This window comes from Danio rerio, chromosome 1 (genome assembly GCF_052040795.2).
Source record: "Danio rerio strain M-AB ecotype USA chromosome 1, GRCz13ab, whole genome shotgun sequence".
Lineage (NCBI taxonomy): Eukaryota > Metazoa > Chordata > Actinopteri > Cypriniformes > Danionidae > Danio > Danio rerio.
The window spans coordinates 11,397,419-11,420,062 of record NC_141021.1 but is presented as its reverse complement, the minus strand read 5'-3'; the positions used below and the strand labels follow the sequence as shown (position 1 = coordinate 11,420,062).

Below are 22,644 nucleotides of genomic sequence, written 5' to 3'. Positions count from 1 at the left end.
AAACGACATTTATAATAAAAGTCTGGCGCAAATGCACTTGAATTGAAAACTACCCTCGGACTGTTGAGAGCCCAGAAAATCTAATATATAGGATATAGGTGTCTGTGTCAATATCGCAACGGACAAAGGTCAAACTATATCATTGCAATAAGGCTAGACAGCTAGATTACTGTGCTTTTGTCCTCATGATTAAGGTCTGCTGTGGCAGATATGTGGATTGTAGCTCCTGCTGTTCTCCAGATTGGCTTTGCGTGAGCGTGGAGACTGGGAAAGTTCGTCATCAGCTGTCACGAGGGGTGGTCTATTTGACAGCGGGCTATATATTGACCTTTCGGTGAACAGTATTTTGCAGTCAAGCTGCAGGTGCAAAGTGGCTGTCAGAGTCATGAGCATGAAGTCAAGATGAGAGATTAGCATGTATCTGGCATGCTTATATAATTCCTAGAAAGGCAAAGGATTATACAGGTTTCCAGTGTGGCTTTTTATAATTGGTCAGACGTCTGCACGGGCAATTTACTCAGCTTACTTCGCCAGACGCTTTTGCTTATTTTAGATTTCAACTGAAGGTCTATATAAATATATAATTATCCTTTCAAATGGTGTTTATTTTTGCCCTGTGATGCGTGTTTTCATCAAAACATGCGATAAGTAAAAGCGTGAGAAGATTTCTGCGGAAATTGGAGGTCTGAACATTAGCTGCAATTTCACAAAATAACTCAATAGCTTAAAACTGTCCTGCAGTGAAAGAGAAGTGGCCTGTAGTGCGGAAATGCTACAAGCTATTTATAATTCTTTAGATATAATATGATATTTCCAAATAATCCGTCAAACCACAGGACAATTTATGCAAATAGCAGATTAAAATGTGACATCTAAAAACAAACAAGTTCCCTACAGTTTAAAGGACACCTATTTTCCCCCTGTTCCAAGATGTAAGATAAGACTTTGGTGTCTTAAGAATGTGTCTGTAACGTTTCAGTTCAAAGTATCCATCAGCTCATTTACTATGTAATGTAGAATCTGCCAGTTTTAGTGTCTGTGTACACTGTAGCTGTTTTTGTAGCCTTTGGCTTTAAATTCAAATGAGCTGGTTCTCCCTGCCCATCTCTCCCAAGTGCATGTGTCTTCTCATGCGTTAACTCAGATAAACAGCAGTCAGTGATAAAGACAGACACGAATGAAGCTGAAATAAGGTCACTAGTCAAAATACCAAGTAAGTTTATTTAATGTATTTGTGGTGGAGTCTATTCAAGCCTACAAGTTTACTGACACCATTCGGCTGTGGTGGTTACAGCGATTAAGAGATACATATTGATTTTACTGGGCTCTATTTTAACTATCTAGGCACAAAGTCGAAAGCGCATGGCACAAAAGCATTAAGGGCGTGTGCAAATCCACTTTTGCTATTTTAACAATGACAAAATAGTCTAAGAGGGTTGTGGTTATTCCCTTAATGAGTTACTGGTATCATGAGTATAACATGCATTAAACCAATCAGAGTCTCATCTTCCATTCCCTTTAACAGTCAGTTGCATCACACCATGGCACATTTGCTATTTACATGGCAGACTTTGTAATTGGAAAAACTGAGTACTTCACTAGCGAGAAAATAGTTAAACATATAGGTGCTCGTGATGCAGAAGTGGACAATTCGGTATTGGTTCAGTAATAATCATAACCGGTTATTATGTACTGACGTCATTTATCTCATATGCGCTATGACGCTGTAGCTTACTATGGTGAGGGTCACTATGTTGCCATAGCTTACTATGGCAAGGGAGGAGAGAGCAAGTATTTACAACGCTCCAACTACTTAAAAACGCAGAAACTGTGCACAATTACACTGTGTGTGTGTTTGCTCGACAGTCTTTCACTGACACAGCAGAAGCCTGTTGCACTGCCATTGAGAGAATGAAAGTACTCTCTCTCTCACTGTGACCCAGCTGGCATGACTTTTCCTCTCCTCTTGGCTGTTACAGTGATACTTCTGGATACAGAAACAAGCGCGTATCTGTATTTTCTCCACTGTATCTATGATGGATCAGCGGTGATCGCCGATGCTGTTTATCTGTGTTTAAACCAGGCTTCACTCATCTGTATACAGCGCCAGCCCGCAGAGCCAATCGCAGCCCTTTCAGTTGAGCGCATGACCAATCAAAGGGGTGTAAGAAAGGACTTTCTAGACAAGGACCAGAAAGATCGCAGGATATTTAGATTTGTTTACTTGCTATAAATGCTTGTGTTGTTTATAGGCAAAGTTAATATATCTGACTGTTTGTATTAAAGGACTAAATTATATTACAGATAGTATATAAATGTATTTATACATTTTAATACAAGAATTGCTGCTGTGAAGAAAATCTAAAACTGTATAGAAAGCATTGTCAATGCACCGTTATGCACCAAGATATCAAATTGAACCGAATCGATGGCATGATAATCGTAGCGTAGGTTTACAGCTCTAGAAAATAGCAACAATCGCTCTAAACACGTCTTGTGTCTTATTGCGCCGGGTGTATAATAGAGCCCTTTATTACAAACATGCAGTTTTAAAAACATTTTAAACTTATAAAACTAATTATTAAGGCGCAGCTGATGTCGGAGAGTTATAACATATGTTTTAATCCCAATTTCTTTGCAAAAAAAATGTTCTGTGGACATGTGTATACATGTTATTTTGGAGACATGGCATCTGTCAATCAATTTGGTGGGCGGGGACACCACACTCCTACATCACATTGCGGTGGGCCTCAAAACAGGAAGGATTTGGGTCCTATTAAAATGTAATAATTTATTATTAATACATTTTTAAAGAGACTTATTGCCTTAATATCACCCCAATATGACTATACACTATATATATTATATACACTATACACACAGTTCTATCCAAACAGCTTCCAAAAGTTGATTTTCATCATAGGTGCTCTTTAATATAAATCCTTTCCCATAGGAAAAACTAAAAGTTCATGGTCATTTAATATTTGTAGCTCATCTGTGGGTGTTTATTCAACATATTGACTGCCTGTCTACCCTTAATGAAGCAGATTGTGGTAATGTTGTGATGGCTTACACCTGAAAATCAAAATTGATCACAAAAAACGTGAACTAATGGAGGAAGCATGGGATGTTTCGCTCACAGGCATTAGTAAAGACCTGTGTTGACAGATGAGCATATGGCTCTTATTTTAACCATGTCTTCAACATCAGATTTTATAATAATAATAATAATGTCACTGTTCTATATGGTGAGTCCACATTGCTGTATGTTGAAAAGGTTTTTTTTTTTTTTTTTTTTAAAAAGCTATATTTCTGCATGCTGGCGCTCATGATCAAAGCTCAGATATATCAAGACTGAGAGTGAGGAAAAAGCAGACTCGGATCATTTTTTCCCTGTGGGTCCCACTATCTTACGATACCCTCATAAGTAAAAATGTGTCCCATGTGTACAGCTTCTATGAGGTTGCTTGAGAGAAGGCAGAATTTATTTCATTTTTCCTCTAGTCCTCCTTCTGACATATGGGTTCTGCCACCTGAACTCATTCTCACAGTACCTCGAGACTGCTGCTTGACCTCATCTGTCTAACTTATCCATTTTTCATGCACGCGTGTGTGTGTGTGGGGGTGCATGTGTATTTCTGTGTGTGCTTGTTTCACTGGACTATATCTGTAGCGCATGAGAGACCCTTGACTTTATTAACGAGATTTACTTCGAATTTGAAATGCTTGACAAAATTGGCTCTTAAAATGATGCACTGCCTTGGGCGCTCTCATTCCACAAATAGCTTTATTCTTAAGCAGAAAGAGAATCTAAAATATGTAAGGACTTAGATGCTGCTGAAATGTGAAGTGAATGCATATTTATCCTCTTCCTGCACTTACTTGACTTGTACTGCGAATAGTACAGCTAAAATCTACACAGGTCATTTTGTAGGTGGCTACAGTATTCGCTTGAATACTGTTTACACAACCATATAACCTCTGCCACTCGCTTCATCAAGAAAATAGCCACACAAGATTGAGGATTCTCAGTGAAAGACATAGGCTGCGTCCGAAACCGCATACTTCCATACTGTGTAGTACGCTAAAATCAGTATGCGAGCCGAGTAGTATGTCCGAATTCTTCCGGCGAGATTCTGGAGTGCGCATCCCATGCACGCTGCGCTATCCCATAATGCCCCTATGAGAATTCATGAATGGAAGTGAAGCGACGCAATTGATGCAGGTAGATCACGACAAAATGGCGGATGTAGTACGTCCGAATTCCAATCATACTTCTCACATTCATACTGTATAGAACGTACTTTTCTATCGGCCGAGTAGTACATTTAAATTCAAATACAGTACCTACTGAGTAGTAGGCGGTTTCGGACGCAGCCATACACTTGCTGGTCACTTTATTAGGTACACCTGTTCAACTGCTCGTTAACGCAAACTTCTAATCAGCCAATCACATGGCAGCAACTCAATGCATTTAGGCATGTAGACATGGTCAAGATGATCTGCTGCAGTTCAAATTGAGCATCAGAATGGGTAAAAAAATTGATTTAAGTGACTTTGAACTTGGCATGATTGTTGGTGCCAGACAGGCTGGTCTGAATATTTAAAATACGGTTGATCTACTGGGGTTTTCACACACAACTATCTCTTGGGTTTACAGAGAATGGTCTGAAAAAGAGAAAATATTCAGTGTGCGGCAGTTCTGTGGGCACAAATGCCTTGTTGATGCCAGAGGTCAGGTAAATGGCCAGACTGGTTCGAGCTGATAGAAAGACAACAGTAACTTAAATAAGTACTCACTGCAACCGAGGTCTGCAGAAGAGCATCTCTAAACACACAACACATCACACCTTGAGGCAGATGGCTAAAGCAGCAGAAGACCACACTGGGTGCCCCTCTTGTCAGCTAAAAATAGAAAATTGAGGCTCCAATTCGCACAGACTCACCAAAATTGGACAATAGAAGATTGGAAAAACATTGCCTGGTCTGAAGAGTCTCGATTTCTGCTGTAACGTTCGGATGGTAGGGTCCGAGTTTAGCATCAACAACATGAAAGCATGGATCCATCCTGCTTTGCTTCAACGGTTCAGGCTGGTGGTGGGGGTGTAATGGTGTGGGGGATATTTTCATGGCACACTTTGGGCCCATTAGTCCCAATTAACCATTGTGCCACAGCCTACATGAGTATTGTTGCTGACCATGTTCATCCCTTTATGACCAAAGTGTACCCATCTTCTGATGGCTACTTCCAGCAAGATAACGCAGAATGTCATAAAGCATGAATCATCTCATACTGGTTTCTCGAACATGTCAATAAGTTCACTGTACTCAAATGGCCTCCACAGTCACCAGATCTCAATCCAATAGAGCACCTTTGAGATGTGGTGAAACGGGAGATTCACATCATGGATGTGCAGCGTAATGCTTTGTGTGTGTGTGTGTGTGTGTGTGTGTGTGTGTAGTACCGATCATGTTTTTAATGTATAGCTGTACTGTAGCTGCAAGCGTATCGATTAATAATATTTTAAATTCATTTTGTAAACTACTGATGACATTTTTTGCATTTCTTTAATCTAAAACAACTGCTATGTTTTTAGACATGTTCATATCAATATTTAGAGAACCAATGTTTTCACTTTATAAGTTAACTTAGTCACACGTCATATGACAAAGATTTTTCTATTTTGGTTGCGACGTCAGGTGACTTAAATTTTACATAAATTTGCTATTTAATACAGACGTGATCTGGTGATATTTGGTTGGTTTTAGGCTGTGGCACTGACTGACTAAAATCCAACATTATTTTAAAGTCATGATATGACAACCATACAACTTCAAGGTGTAACATCAGTAGATGTTTATTTTTTGGTTGGTTTAATGTTGTGTAGGGGCGAGTGGGGACAGTTGCAACACTTTTGCATTTCCTTCAGCTTCTCAGAGACATTTTTTTTTGTGGAAACCCAAACTTTTTATATAATAAACACACACCTTTTGGACACCCACCAACTTATGCAGAATTTAAACTTGATCAGACAAAGTGAAACATTGCAACTGACCTCAAGCAGGGGGACAGTTGCAACATTTATTAAAATTTAATAATAATAAAAAACCCTAAAACATCAGGTAAACAGACTAATTGTAAATTGGTTAAATTGTTAAATATGTTAAATTGACCATATAAATACAGACTATTAAAAGAACAAACAACATGCAAATATCTAGCCTGAAAAACTGAACAATAATATTTTTACTGAAAATCTACACTGAACCACTAAACTATTTCTTTGACCTGAAATGAATTTGAAATGAATTAATTAATCAAAGAATTATTTTTTTTTTCTCTTAATTAAATAACATTGAAACTGTGATCCAAAATAGTTGTTAACATGGCAAGCTTTTAAATTGATTTTTTCATTGGGGACAGTAGCAACATGCTGTTTATTCAACTTTGTCAGCCCTGATTTAACCGTCTATGCTAAGGAGATACAATAGCTTTAATGCTTGACAGCTATACCTATTTAAAGCTTAGAAAAGAGTCATTTTAATTATATGCATGAATAATGATTCACAAAAACAGATTAGACAGTATGAGAAAGTTTCTGAACATTAAAATATTCTTCTTTTTAAAACATTCAAATTTTTTATTTTTATTTTTTACCTAAAAATTAGTTTTATAATAAAGGAATGGTCACAAATGGCTGATTTCTCTCAGATTGAAGGAGGGACTAACTGAGAATATGTAGTATGATTATCCCCACTTTAGCTTTTTGCAACTACCCCATGATGCAACCGTCCTCAATCTCCCTTAATTATCTCACTAAAACTCAATGTCCTATTAATGTCATAATGTGACGTCCAAACAATGTCAAAAGCTTAAATTAGCTGTGGATCTTTAGTTGATTGTATGTGGTGTCATGAAGTAAAATAATTAAAAATAAATCTTGATGTTAAAGTCAGACCTCAAATTAATGGTCAAACGTGCCTGCGGGGAATCAATCAATATTTGATGATATGAGATTGTGATTTTTAATCACAAAAAACAATAAAAATATTAGTTTTTCTGACCATTTATCATTTTCTAAAAAAAATTGAAAATAAATTAGAAAATCTGTAGTATTGTTATCAGAGCGTAATAGAATAACACATACTGTATAATATTTTACTCAAACCAATACATTTTGAAGTTGTATCATAGCATAGCATATACAGATTATAGTTATTATATGTGTATAACCGAACTGCATAAATCCTGCTGAACTGAGCTGTGAAATTAAGAGCAGCACTCAAGTCATGTCATCACCTCAACACATATTCTGTTGAGTTGGATAAAAAGTGTTACATCGCCCCCTAGTGATAAACATTAAACATGGTATATTTAAATAGTCTCAATATGGATTGAAACGTTCATAATTGTGATGAAAATGATCAATTACTATATTGACCATTTCAATGTGGTCATCCCATACATGGTCATTGGCCCATGAACATTTCCTGTTTGTGATCAAACTATTTCATAACTGTAACAAGAGGCAATTCAATCATAACTTAATGTTAAAACAGATTTAGTAATATTATTTATCAGTATGTGGCTCTTTTTGGATTCTCTGAAGCTGTAGAAATTAAAAATGTAAAACAGGAAATACGTTTGGACCATTGTCTTTATTTACATCTCTCAAAATGGTCTATAGAGGTTTGTACCTACCAAGCTCTACATATAGGCGAAGTCAGAATTATTAGCCGCCGTTTGTTTTTTTCCCCAATTTCTGTTTAATAAAGAGCAGATTTTTTCAACACATTTCTAAACATAATAGTTTTAATAACTCATCTCTAATAACTGATTTATTTTATCTTTGTCATGATGACAGTAAATAATATTTGACTAAATATTTTTCAAGACAACTATAGAGATTAAAGTGACATTTAAAAGACTTAACTAGGTTAATTAGGATAACTAGGCAAGTTAGGGTAATTAGACAAGTTATTGTAAACCGATGGTTTGTTCTGTAGACTATCGAAAACAAATATATAGCTAAAAGGGGCTAATAATTTTGACCTTAAAATATTTTTTAAAAAATTAAAAACTGCTTTTATTCTAGCCGAAATAAAACACAGAAGACTTTCTCCAGAGGAAAAAATATTATCAGATATACTGTGAAAATTTCCTTGCTCTGTTTAACATCATTTGGAAAATATAAAAAAAAATAAAAATAAATCCAAAGGGGGGCTAATAATTGTGATTTAAACTGTATGTTTATGAGTAGATATAAGTGTAACACACTTATGAGAACAGTCAATATTAATATTGAACATTCATTCAAATACCAACTTAAAAAGTGTGTATATTTGTGTGAGCTACTAGATTTAATCGATGAACTACACTAAAATGATCGGTTAATCCTAAATATCAACTTTTAAGCATTGGTTAAGCTTACAAGAAACTGGTTCCGCTTATCTTTTGAGAGGGGATAAAATGGGTTTGTTTTTCCAGCAGCACAGCTTTTGGTTGTGGTTTCCAAGGTTACTGCAGGCTTTCAAAAGACGTCATGTTAAAAAGCTCCTTCAGGATTTTCAATGCTGGAGTACCCCCTTTGAATCAAATGAAGTGTACATGACGTAAATGAGCACTACAGTAATGCCAGACAGGTGAAGTGTCTCTGTCTGAAATGCTAAAAAAAAGAAGCTTGAACTGAGAGTGCTTTTGTCAGTACATTGAGTGGACAGGTTAATTTAAAAGGGTCAACAGCTTTGAAAAGGTAATCATCAGACATAGGGTATGACTGTTATTTTTGCTGCCTATATTTTTAGTGTTCAATCACAAAGAATGTGTGGGTTCATGGTCTTACCTGGCATGGAGAGGCAAAATCACCTATTGTATACTGTTACTGGTGGAAAATCAATGATGACGCGTGATACAACAAACCTTGGTCTGCCTTTCCTAAATGGAAATTAAAAATGTATTAGTAAACCAAAGATTAAAACAAAAAGCATTAATAAAGCAAAGTTGGAAATGTCTGAAGTGTTTTGATTTCGAATAGTCAAAGCTAAAAAATTTGAAAAGATGCATCCACACGCCTGATTGGAAGTCAAAAATGTCCCTCGAGCTTCTTCAAACATTTGCTCTTCACTGGTGTACTTCATAAATGCAGGTCCCTCTGGTCCTTTATGGGCATCAATGGAAAACATGATAACAGTAAGAGAAAGTAAATTAAAAAGTATATCCATTAAAATCCATTTATAATGAAATATTTTAAATACACACTCAACCCAACACAGAATTATTGATGTGAAGGTTCAGGTTCAGTCTCTGCTTTGAAATCCCACCTACTGTATACTGTTACTGATTTAAATACAATGATGATGGAAGATTTATACAACAAACCTTGCTCTGACTTTCCTAATTAAAAATGTATTCGTAAACCAAAGTTTAAAACATCTCAAGTGTTTTGAATTTTAATAGTCGCATAATAGTCGAATTATAATAGTCAAAGCTTGAAAAAATTGAAAAAGATGCATCCACATGCCTGATTGGAAGTCAAAAAAGTCCCTTGAGCTTCTTCAAACATCTGCTCTTCTCTGGTGTACTTCAGTCCCTCTGGTCCTTTATAGGAATCAATGAAAAACATGATAACAGTAAGAAAAGTCAAGTAAAAGTAGCTCAAGTAAAATCTATTTATGATGAAATATTTTTAATACACACTCAACCCTATACAGAATGTTTGATTTAAAGGTTCAGGTTCAGTTTCTGCTTTGAAATCCCACCACTTTGCTGACTCTCTTAAATGTCCTGCATAGTAAATTAATGGGGGGGGACACTAAAAACACAAAAATAGTACACTGATGGTTATAAATTTGAAAATAATCAAACATTTCTATGTCCGAAACAAATCATACAAAATCAACACAACAAACAAATCATCACAAATTATTTCATTTTATGAAATAAAATCACTGGAGTGGCCCGGCTATGCTTCATCCTACGAATGGCAAGACTAGAAGAAAGCCCCAGCCTAGAAAAACAAACAAAATCTCCATAATCAATTAAAGCAACTTCTTAATACTACTAATAATAAGTCCTAACATTTATATAGAGCTTTTCTAGACACTCAAAGCACTTTTGCACATTGAGTGGAATCTCCTCATCCACCACCAGTGTGCAGCCTCTACCTGGATGACACGACAGCAGCCATATTGCGCCAGACCCCACACCACACACCAGCTGATTAGTGGAGAGGAGACAGAGTGATGAAACCAATTATGATATGGGGATGGTTCGGAGGCCATGATGGATGGAGGCCAGTGGGCAAGGATACCGGGGTTAAACCACTACCCTTTTTGAAGGACATCCTGGGATTTTTAACAACTACAGAGAGTAGGGACCTTGGTTTAACGTCTCATCTGAAAGACGGCGCTCACTAAGCAATATAGAGTCCCCTTCACTATACTGGGGCGTTAGGCCCCACACAGACCACAGGTTGAGCGCCCCCTGCTGGCCTCACTAATACCACTTCTGGCAGCAACCTAGCTTTCCCATGTGGTCTCCCTGCTTAGCTTCAGTGAGCGACCATGTCAATGCTTATCTAAAAATGTGAAGAAATAAAAAAACTACAGGCTATTCAATTACTGAAAACAACTAAAGATAAACTAGGTAAACCCTTGAGCTTAACATGCAATAATACTAAATCATCAAATGTATATGCATGTATACTGTTTAAATATTTAATCTAAGCCATATATAATTGTTCGAACTGCCAGCCTTGGAATTTCTTAAAAGTATTACATGTAATGAAATCATTTAAAAAGCTTTAAATGATAGGATGCGCTTTTCTAGATTTGGCAAACAAAAGTTGTATGACAAAACATGGGGCCCCTTCCTTAGATGTATAGGTTATTAATGTTTCTGTAATATTTTTTTTTTCTGGTAATAATTTTTTTCTTCTCTCCACTTCCTTTTTACATGTTATTCTATTTTGTTTCTTATTCCATCAGTCTGGCTAAAATTTCTTTATTGTTTTGTGATGGTGCTGTAAATTTGCTGTTATGTTTGCTTGTGTTTTGGTGCATGTTCTAGTTAGTATAAGGTAATAACACCGAGACAAGTTTGTTAACATATATACATGATGTACATTATTTGGTGTTATGTTTTTACAAAAACTTCTATAAATAAAGTATAAAAAAAAAAAGTTTTAAATGATAAAATATGTAAAAACTGCCTCAATTTTTCTGTTGTGGGTAGGGCTGCGCAATATTGGAAAAATCTGATATTGCGTTGTTTTATTTTTCTGAGATACATATTGCAATATAAATAGTTTCAGAAGACGGTTTGAATAGCTCTATTTGACGGTTTTCTAGGGAGTCTATCTGTATTTGAGTACAGAAATTCTATAAATCACAATGCATAAATTGCTTTTCTGACTTTGGTTCGTCTTGTTTCTAGACCAAATGTCAAAAAAATTCTTAGACCATGTAAAAATATTGTTTAGTTTTCACCGTCTGAAGAAAAAAAGTGAAAATTAAAGAGATTTTGCTTGTTTAAAGGAAATTATCTGCCAGTGGGGTAAGTGAAATATTCTTGTTTTTGCTATGAAATTAGATATTTGGACTAGAAACAATACAAAAAATCTAAGTAAAAAATGTTTTTTTTTGCATAAATCATATGACGTCCATATAAATACAGTGATTCCGTGATTAAATATAATTCTGTAGCTCCTGGTCAACTATAATTCAGACTGCACTCTGCATACCTTTGCAATGTGACTATTGCAGATGCGCACATTGCGATTTCGATGCTGAAACGATATATTGTGCAGCCCTAGTTGTAGGTATTCAAGTCAAGGGCAAATGCTCAACAACAACAAAAAAGCAAAACCATCTAACTTAAATTATGAAGATTTAATCTGCCAGAGAAATGTTACACAACTGCATAAAGACGATCCAGTGGTTGGCCATTTTAGCAGTGTTACAGTTTATATTTGTTGTTTCCATTCAAACACTGTTTCTAATGCGAGTAAATAACTTACTTCTTAAGAATTAAAAAGCGAAATAAATGCTCAAACAGAATCCTTAAAATACTCTGGTAAAGAAACAACAACCCTGGCTTGAAGTAAGTTAGCGCAACAGAGGAAACGTTATTCTACTGAAACAGCATTAAATCAGAAACAGTCTGTGAAACAATTAAAACGACTCATATGAACGTTAAGAAACACGCTGTAAGTAAAGTAACTTCTTGACTAAAGGAATGAAGACTGGTTGGGGATGAAGAGTCTCTGGGCAGAGGAGCAGGAGATGGGCAGGGGGGGTGAGATTGAGGCCATGGGGTACGCTGGGTAGGGCAGAGACCTGCAGCCAAAGGACAGGAACCCAGAGCCAGAAGGTGCAGGAGGAGAAACATTCAATGAGGAGCCAGAGGAGCAATCTGTTACAAGAAGACATATACAAATAAGAACAGGTTTTAATGTGCATAAGATATTTCAGCTCTCACCTGATTTTAATCAAATGTTTAAAGCACTATACCTGAAGATAAAAAAAGATAGCAGAAATGTGAACTATTGGTATGTCAATGTTGAATTAGGATTATACTGTAATTGATTAGAAGCCACAGTCATTGAAGATTTTTACCATAATGGAGCAAATGTTTATCATGTACATTTGTATTTTTTAGCTCTGCTCTGTATGAGCAAATCAAACGAGTTTAAATTGTACTATTTAATACAAATTATTTTATTGAATTATTTATTCATTAAAGACTATGCAGTGCAATTTTACACTTTATTATTTGATTTCTGTACCTGAATTCTTTTTTTTTTATATATATAATTCTTTTTTAGGGGTTTTCACCTTTATTAATAGGACAGTGGAGATGTAGAGACAGGAAAGTGTAGGGAGCAGAGATAGGGGAAGGATCAGCAAAGGACCTCGAGACGGGAATCAAACTCGGGTCGCTGCGGAGCACTTCGGTGCTATGTGTTGACACACTAACCACTAGGCTATTGGCACCGACGTACCTTAACGTACCTGAATTCTTACCAAACAGAGCTATTTAAGTCATCTGAGGAAATTGTAATCATATCGCAATATGTATTGCAGAAAAACAAAACATGGCAATGTTAGTTTTTCTAATCTCACGCTCCCCTATTATCAGGAAGTATTAGAGGTTTTTAAATATTATTTGTAGAACAGTTGATTTTTACACAACCACTTAATAGGGTCTATATTAAAATGCCTCTTATGTTGACAAGGTCGCTTTTATTTTATTAAAAATACCAATACTTATGTGAAAGATTATTGTAAATTAAAATAAAAGTTCTCCATTTTATTATATTTAAATGCTATTTATCCCTGAGATAGCAAAGCTGAATTTTTTAGCAGCCATTTCTTCAGTTTTCAGTAACATGATCCAACAGGAATGAAAGTCTATCAGGAAAATGTTTAAAAAAAACAGTATCTAGGTTTACACTGGAGGAAGAAATTTTCTTTTTTCCTTTAGTGTAGAGAAAGACCGCTCAATTTATGCACTTAAAATAAGGTTTTTAACTTTTTTGTCTCCACAGAAATTAAATATCCAGCTATTAATGACTGTGTGAAACTTTAAGGACAAAGAATCTAAATCAAAGGCATAACATGAGCATTAAAAATGTTGCATTTGTTCAAGCATTACACACATTAATGCTTAATTTGCATTCGCTTATAAACCAAAATTTCTATATTATAAATTTGCACTGCACAATTATCATGTTATCTCAAATAACAGCAATCAGCAATCAGATGATTCAATAATATTTATGATACGCCAACATTGTGTTCTAGGCAAACGCCCAAAATTTCCATGTCAGTAATTGAGATAAATACAAAAATTCTGTCATCATTTACTCATCCTTCACTTGTTCAAAACCTATTTAAGTTTCTTTCTTCTGTTGAACATAAAGAAAAGAATGTTGGTTGCTGCCATTTACAATGTAGTGCTTTTACAATGAAGATTGCCTCAAAACAGCTTAACTGAAACAGCATCAGTCCAGGTTTCACAGCTGAAGTTTAGCTTAGTTCAGTTCAGCGAAGGGCTGGGCGATAAAATCAATATCGGTGTTTATTGACTAAACACCACTGTCAATATCAAGAATAAAAAAAAAGTTTGGTATGTAGTTTCGTGACAAAGCGCTACAGTTTTATTAAAACGTGGTTGCTAAGCGAGCGCCTTGGAAGCAATGCCAATAAGCTTAGGGTGTCAGTTTGTAATTTCCAATGTAGGCACATGCGACGTGATTTGATTATCATAATTTGTTTTGTTTACAAAGTTTGAGGTTTACTGTATTATTGTTATTATTATTGACATCTTAGAGATGTTGATTTATCTTTACCATTGCACACACTTTGCAACATTTTATTTATCAAGTTTAGGAGTTTCTTTAACACTTATGTTTATTTTATTATAAAGAGATCAGATATTTTGTACAAATACTTTTGTTTTTGACTTTTTAAATAATTTGCCTTAGTAGTGGTTAAATAAAAAAGGTGGTTAAATAAAAAAAGTAAAAATAAAAATAAAAAATCTAATATTCCTTAAGGCAGTGGTTCTTAAAGTGGGGGTCGGGACCCCCCGAGGGGTCGCGGGGCAATGAAGGGGGGTCGCCTGGTAATTTCCAAAAATCTATTTATTTTTATTAAACCATAAGAATTAACATATTTTATCCATAAGTATACTGAAAATAAAAATAGTCCTTTATAGTTACTATATACTATATAGTTACTATAGTAGCTTATAGTTACTAGTTCTATTGGATTGCGACCCCTGGGGTAATTACATTATATTAAAGGCAGCAATAGCATCAGATGCATTTTGATTTTATAACATCATGTTATACTTTCTGGCACATTTAAAGCACTGACACAAATTTAATTGGTGTGTCTGCGTCATTGCATGCAAGGTTTCTGTATTTATAACCACCTCAGAGGATATTGGGGGTCGCGAGTCACTGGCATTGTTATTTTGGGGGTCGCGGGCTGAAAAATTTGGGAACCCCTGCCTTAAGGTATTGTTAAAAAAAACATCCATTACTTATTGATAATGCATGATATGAAAAATGATATCGTGATAATTTTTTTTGCAATATCGCCCAGCTCTGTAAATATCACTGCTGAAGGCCACAACACCGAAGAGCAAATGCAACTATACACAGCTCTACAAGTCCAAACAAAGCAAGCTAGTGGCGACAGCAGCAAGTCATGTTATGTTTCTTCTTTTAAAACCACATGGGGGAGAGTAAATTATGAGATAATTTTCATTTTTAAGTGAACAATCCCTTTGAATGCTTCCCAGAATCAAAACCCCAGGCAAAACTAACCTAAGTTCCAGAGTGCGTTCTGAGCTGCAAGCTCCTTGGCATCCTCGAGTATAGTGCAGACTTTATCAGGCATGAAGCTTCGTCTGGTGCTGCTGATGACCACTTTATAGATTAGCATTACTTTGCCCTCCTGTCCGGCAAGGGAGTAGAGGTGATACTCCGGCAGAGACCAGTCATTCTTGTGGCAGTAGTAATCCAGCAATGATACAGCTGAGCTCAGCTGACTGGGCTTAACGGTGTTTAGGCTGACTGGGACCAAAGTGGACCCAGGTAAGAAGGGATACACACAGCGATCTAAGTCCACTGCATATGGCAGGCTGAGAGCGTGTGCGTTTAACCCATTGCCCATAGCTCCGATGGTCATGTCATTTCTGGTCTGGAACAAGAAGTTGGAATCACCGTAGCCTCCAGCAGCGGTCACTCCATTGTGGCAATTCCGCGGTCCAAATCTTTTGTTTCCATCTTTGCTAGCAGGCTTGGCAAGAGTTACCTCAATAGGCGAACCATCAATAACTTTCCCATTCATGGACTCAAGAGCGGTTAGGGCATCCTCGCGGTTATAAAAGTGGATGAAGGCATAATCCGTCAGCTTCTTAACACGTTCCACAGAGCCAGGCTTCAGCTGTGAGAACTCAGAGCGAAGCGTCTCCTCCGTGGTGCTCAGCATTAGATTCCGCACATAAAGAACTCGAACTCGCTGCATGGTTTCCTCGTCTAATTCTTTTTCTGGTTCGGCCCAGTCAACCTGGATGGTGTGACCCCACAACTGAAACGTACCTGAAACATCAAGGTTGTGACAGACATTCAGCTAGTTGTATAATTGTGGATGTTTCCAAAAGATGTCACGTTGAAGTGGTCAACAAGTATCCACAAAATTAGAACAGCAATCACTCATGGAATTTAACGAAATGTATGTCTAATTATTAAAAAATAAAATTGATTTGATAATGTCTTCTGTACCTACTAGTATTTTTAACACCACTTTAGGGATGCAACGATTAAACGATTTCACTATTAACCGCGATTTAATTCATCACGGTCAATTAATCGTAAAAGTTTCTCAACACCTCGATTATGCACTGCAACTAAATAAAGTCATGCTAACTTTGGGCTAGTTTAAAGTTCTGAGCTTGTACATCAAGGCTAATACCCACACACACTGAATTAGCTATGACTGAGGCTATTAACTTAGGGCCTATTTACACATCATGCCTTTTGCGCGTGTAATTTCATGAACAATTGTGTAATATAGTTGATCAACACTGCCTTTCAGAGAGAGGTTCAGCAGCCTTTGACTACATTTATTCTCTTTAAGAGGGAAATATTTAGCTAATATGTAGCTTAGATTTACATTAGACAAATACTGTTTTTTTTTTATTTGTTTGTTGTTTTGTCATTTATTTAATATTTATTAATTTTTTTTGTTATTTAAATAACACTTTTAAACATTTATTTATTAGTTTTATGTGATTTGTAGTGTTCTAAAATAATGAATGCATAATAATTATGATCTCACCGTGAAACCATGATTATTCCTCAGACTATATTCGTCCAACTAAAATCTATAATCGTTGCATCCCTACACCACTGAACAATTTTTTTCAACCCAGGCTTATTGCAGCTACGTACCTAGGTCTACATTTCTGTACAGCAAAATACTTCTGAACAGCAAAATACTTAACCGGAGATGCGTCTGCTCGCAGTTTTTGTAAATCCACTGAGTGACTGACTCACCCAACCCCTTCCCTAAACCTAACCGATATTGTTTACAAAAGCAATCTAGAAAATATAAAGCTGTAGATGCCTGATCTATATTTATTTATCTTAATCTTTTTGCTTTTGCTTTACCTGGTTTCTTGAACCGTTTAAACCTTGTTGTCGCAGTAAACTCCATTCGGCGTCCCAAGTCCGCCAACGTATGTGGCAAGCTACTGGGCAAACTGTTAACACTGAAAAAGCCATCCATATGGAGGTAAGCGGTCAGCTGGTAGTGCGAAAAGGAACGACGGCTACATCATACAACTCCGTAGCATTAATTTTAATGACAAAATGCAGCCAGACATACCTCAGGCTACATCATGTGTGCTCTCCAGAAATGTAGACAGGGGTATGTATCCACAATGACCCTGTGTTGAGTTTCTTACGCGCTATTTCTAAGATTATCCATTAATTATGCGTTTTATTAAAAGAAATTTGCTTATTTTTTTTCTTTTGAATTGAAAAATAAACTTATTAAGATAACGCATTTATACAGCATACTACAATGAACAGAGTAATTAAAATTATTTGCTCATATTATAAACAGTGAAGGTTTTTCTTGAAGCACTTTCCTAGTATAAAAAATCAATATCATTTATGTAAATTTTTAAAATTAATTTACCATTGAATTCACCTGATTTTTTAAAATTACTTTGGTGTATCCTGAATAAACAACAACAATAAGGATTAATGATATTTAGTAAATTAAACCTCAAGAAATACAGGAATTGCAAAAAGTTTAAAAAGCATTACCTGAATTTTGTCAAACATTTTTAAAAAAATTTCCGTTAATGTATGACAGTGATGCTAACCACCTCATGTACCACAAATGAATCACAATATATGTACTTTCACTGTTCTTTTGCACCTGGTATTAGTTTCCTGCGAGCCATGGCAGCTGCTTTGTGGGATTCATACTCAACAAAGGCAAAGCCACGATTCTTCATCCTGTCCACTGCGCTGGGATACACAATCACATCCATGACCCCTTCAGTCACCTGCAATCACAAATACAATACAAAAAAAATACCTTTATAAATTATGTAATAACTGATTAATTGACAGTTAATTAAATAACTACTTACCTTCATCATCTCTTCTTGGATCTCCTCCTTCTTCTTGTCTTTTGGGATGGAGCCAATAAAAAGGCGACAGTTGTCCAGACTCACACAAACTCCAATGAACTTCCCAGGGCGGATTTCATAGTTGTCGAGGAGCTGAATGGCTCGTTGGGCTTTCTCGCGGGTGGTGTACATGACGAAGGCATAGCCACGATTTTCTCCGCTGAACTCCATCATCAGACGAAACTCGTAGATGTGACCGGCTTGCTCAAACACAGGCACCAGCTCATCTTCATACATGTCTCTCGGGATTTTACCCACAAACACCTCACAACCTCGTGGAGGAGGAGGGCCCTCCCAGCCTGAAACACAACTTCAGTGTGTTATTATGGACACTGCTATCTGATGCCACTTAATTGAAATGCCATTGCAAAAAAGCTAAATTATTTCCTATTTTATGAAATAATTATGATATAATGAAATGGGGAAATAATACATGTTGAGATACTATCATCAAAGATAGAGTCATCTAAACTTTTTTACGTGGAAATAAACATACAATATCATTATTTAAAAAAAAATCTAAATCTTAATCTATATATATGTATATAAATAAATAAATAAATAAATATATATATATATATATATATATATATATATATATATATATATATATATATATATATATATATATAATCTTTTTGTCAAAGTTGGCCAACTTTAATTAGACTGTGAAAATGAGTTTTACTGACAATTTGTTGTCAATTGTGAATATTTTGTCCAAGGAATCCAATGTTTATCAGAAAGACCAGTTTATCACCTAATAGTCACCTAAAATATAGCTAGTCTGTCATCATTTACACATTGAACCAATCCTAACTTTTTTATGTGGAACAGGTTAAAAGACATTATTTTTTCTTTTACTTTCATTTTTGGGTAGACAATCCCTTTACCTTTTTTTATTGCATAAACCATCAGGAACATACATAAAACAACACAATTTAAAAGGTGAACATAAAAAACTAAAATAATAATGGTAAAAAAGTAAATACACAAAACATATATCCAATGGTTCTAAGAATTAACAGGGGAATCAAAAACTATTATAATGATTGATACATATTTCTGATATTTTGCTTTTCAACGAAACAAAAAATCAAAATCGATACAAAAAATTGTTAATGTGGGAGATGACTTAGAAAATTTCTGTTTGTGTAAATGAAATTTAGCAAATAAAATAAAGAAATTAACAATATATTCAAGACTTGTTGGATTTGTTTTTATAATAAATACTAATAAATTATAATACATTTTAACGTAAAATAATAACCATGCTTTGTCATTTTAAAATTATATTTTACTAGACATTTCCAGAAACTGTTGACAACATCACATTCAAAAAATTAATGAAAAAGGCTCTCATTATCTGCCTTACAGAAAATACAGATGTCCTCCATTTCAATGTACATTGATAATTAAGCTTTAACTGTGTAAAGAGTAAATAGTATTTTAAAATGAATTTCTTTCATTTTATTGTTAATAGAGTATTTGAAGGGAGTATTTTAAAGGCTCTTTTCCAATTAATATTAACTATAACAGAATTCCAGTAAACTTTGCCTTTAGGAGTCATTTTATTTTGCTTTTGAAAAATATTACTAATGTGTTTGTTATTACATTTTCATCAGTTACTCAACACTTTCTAAATGTAATGTTGGGTTTACTTAAACATTATTTTGCTACCTCAAAGCCTACCTAAATTATATCCTACAAAAGGCAATATACTGGCAATATACTATATTTTTGGATATTATATACCCACCTAGGCCTTACATAAACACACACACACACACACACACACAAGCTATAAATCTATCTAATGTAGTGTAATGTATTGCACAGTAATGCTCTCTATCATAGCTTACCTGGAGGGGGACCACCAAACTTTCTCTGACCATTTTCCTGAACCATGCTGTAGCCTGTCCTGTCCATCAGGGCCAATAATGCAGCTTCTTTAGAGCTGTCCATCCTACTGTTATCCGACGGCTGACTGCTGCGTTCATCCATAATCCCTTCACAAACACACAAACTATCAAAGAAAACCTTTCTGTCGGGTTTCTCATAAACTCATAAGCTTGTGTCCCAAGTTAACTAACTTACTGAGGTAAAGTTGGTGTTACATTCGCACATTCATTCAGTGATAACTTGTAATATGCTCACTATATTGTTTACCACAAAATAAATTAGTACGAATAATTTTAAAAATTCATCCTAGAGCACATTTGCATAAAGTTTTTTTTTAAGAATTAGGCATGTTAACTGTTGGTAATAGAGTATGTTTTTTAAAACTGGGAATGGTACGTAAAATGTTTATTAATGTGGTTCCTTGTTATTTGGTGAACTATTTTCAAATGGTGAGGCAACAGCATTCATACAGTACTAGGGGTTGAGATTTTACTATTTGTTTATTTAAATTTAGAAGTCTAGTGGGGAAAATGTGTTTTTATATACAAGTGCAATCATGTGGAACAAATTACCAAAACCTATTAAAAAAATAAAAGACTTAAGGAGGTTAAAAAAAGCTATTAAAAGATGGTTGTTTGATGAGGATAATTAGTTTGCATGGTGGATGAGGATGTTTTTATTTTATGTGTTATTTGATTGTGAATGGGGTTGCAGCTGGAAGGGCATCCGCTGCATGAAACATATGCTGGATAAGTTGGCGGTTCATTCCACTGTGGCGACCCCTGATTGATGGAGGGACTAAGCCAAAAACAAAAATGAATGAATGAAGGAATAATTGTATTTGTGAATTATTTTGTTCCAGTTTTAAAATGTGGAGGAGCCATACTTTGTTTTATTTAACAGCGTGGACCACAATGGAAACAAGCCAAGGCCTTTATTGTGTTTTTATCCTCAACAGCTTTTATTTCAAAATGTATGGGATACTTGTATTTATGTACAGCTTGTCTAAAATCTGTCAGATAAAATTCAATTCAATACCGCGGTACTTTGAATATTAGGACTGAAATCCCATGTAGGCATGACTTCAAAACAGCACTAATTATTTGACTGTGGAAGGTTGTACTTTGATCATTATTGGCTGCTAATATGATTCCACTACTTAGCACTAGCAAATAATAACGTTACTGGTCTGAAATTATAAGGAGAAAGTCCAAATGACATCAATACGATATGACACCAACTTTACCTCAATCAGTTAAATTGTGTCACGTAACGTTAGTCAGCCGAGTCACAAACCAGTATTACACTCGGCGCCTAAAGCTTTTGATACTTCAAACGACGTACAGTAACCTTACGTCTATTTCTGTAGATAAGTAAACTAATTAGAAAAAAACGGAACTGTGTAAAATGTGTCTGATTATTGATGAAATGCTGATTAGATTTGAGGTTTGCGTAAGTAGGCTAGGCAGGTTTTCTCAGTTAGCAAGCACGATTAGCATAACTATTGATCGGTCAGGAAATAAAACATAATTTTGTCTAAACGTTAACTTACATGAAGTAAATTCATTTATGACAGCAACAACACAATTGATTTATATTAGCACTTATGTTAACATGTATTAAAATATCTGTCAGGAGAAAAATCGAGATTTTGAGGTAAAAATCTCTTACACTCGATGATAACTCAACAGTCAGACTATTTAAACTAGCGGGGACATGTAAAGTCACCCAAAACAGGTATTTTTAGTCGATTATATTTATTATAAACTTTGTGTGAATACTATGACGTGACTGAAACACAAATGAAAGCTTTCGTTAAAAATCGCATAACGTTAGTCGTTCGTTTTCAATATAACGTTAGCACTGATATTTGGTGTAATTAATCTGCTTCACTTACCTTTTGGCAAATTAAAAAAATAAATAAGAAACGAAAAAAATCAGGATTAATTTGGCAACACTTGATGATCTATGAGGTGATGTTGTTGATCACGTCAAACAAGCACTATTTACGTGACTTTTGATTTTCAACCAATGAGCTGCAAGGGCGTTTCTAATGGAGTTTTTAGCCAGCCTGGTGTAAAGCAGGCCCGTAGCCAGCCTGGTGAAAGAGGTGGTTCTTTTTCTCAAAACGTGGACCTTTCTGTAGTTATAAGCCTCAGTTTCTATTTAACTATGAGATTTAAATACTGCATTTCAGTGATTTATTTATTTATTTATTCTTTATTGAATTAGCTAGTCAGATGTCATCATAATCACACTTTTTATGTACTAAAAATATTTCCTAAAAAATTGCAATAAAATTTTTTTAAACAAGACTAATTTTTAAAATACAAATTTATTACATCATATATCATTAGGAAAAACAGCAATCTGTTAAAGTTTTAAAGTAAAAAACAGTAAGTTAGCCAGCACATTCAACTTTCCTCAGTCACAATTTGGCCATTTCAATAAAAAAATAATTTTAATAATAAAAATAAAACAACAATGACGAATTCTTCAGAATTTTTCTAGTCTCTTTAGTAAAAAAA

The 22,644-nt window shown here is 35.1% G+C and overlaps 1 protein-coding gene across 2 annotated transcripts; it reads right to left on the bottom strand.

The window, feature by feature from the left end:
* Positions 1-11,870: 11,870 nt before the first annotated feature.
* Positions 11,871-22,149, bottom strand: rbm46 (RNA binding motif protein 46). Of its 2 annotated transcripts, none has more exons than XM_087236198.1 (6): positions 22,014-22,149; positions 20,077-20,240; positions 18,179-18,516; positions 17,962-18,091; positions 15,336-16,112; positions 11,871-12,412 (listed from the first exon to the last, which is right to left on the bottom strand). In XM_087236198.1, exons 2-6 carry the CDS (start codon positions 20,216-20,218, stop codon positions 12,228-12,230), a joined length of 1,572 nt encoding a protein of 523 aa, XP_087092324.1. In that variant the 5' UTR covers positions 20,219-20,240; positions 22,014-22,149; the 3' UTR covers positions 11,871-12,227.
* Positions 22,150-22,644: the final 495 nt, after the last annotated feature.

Coding starts and splice junctions, on each gene's coding strand:
- rbm46 (XM_087236198.1), bottom strand. CDS start 20,218: ATGGATGAACGCAGCAGTCAGCCGTCGGATAACAGTAGGATGGACAGC. Junction 16,113..17,961: donor TCGCAGGAAACTAATACCAG/GTGCAAAAGAAC, acceptor TTGATGTTTCAG/GTACGTTTCAGTTGTGGGGT. Junction 12,413..15,335: donor GAACGCACTCTGGAACTTAG/GTTAGTTTTGCC, acceptor TTCTTGTAACAG/ATTGCTCCTCTGGCTCCTCA.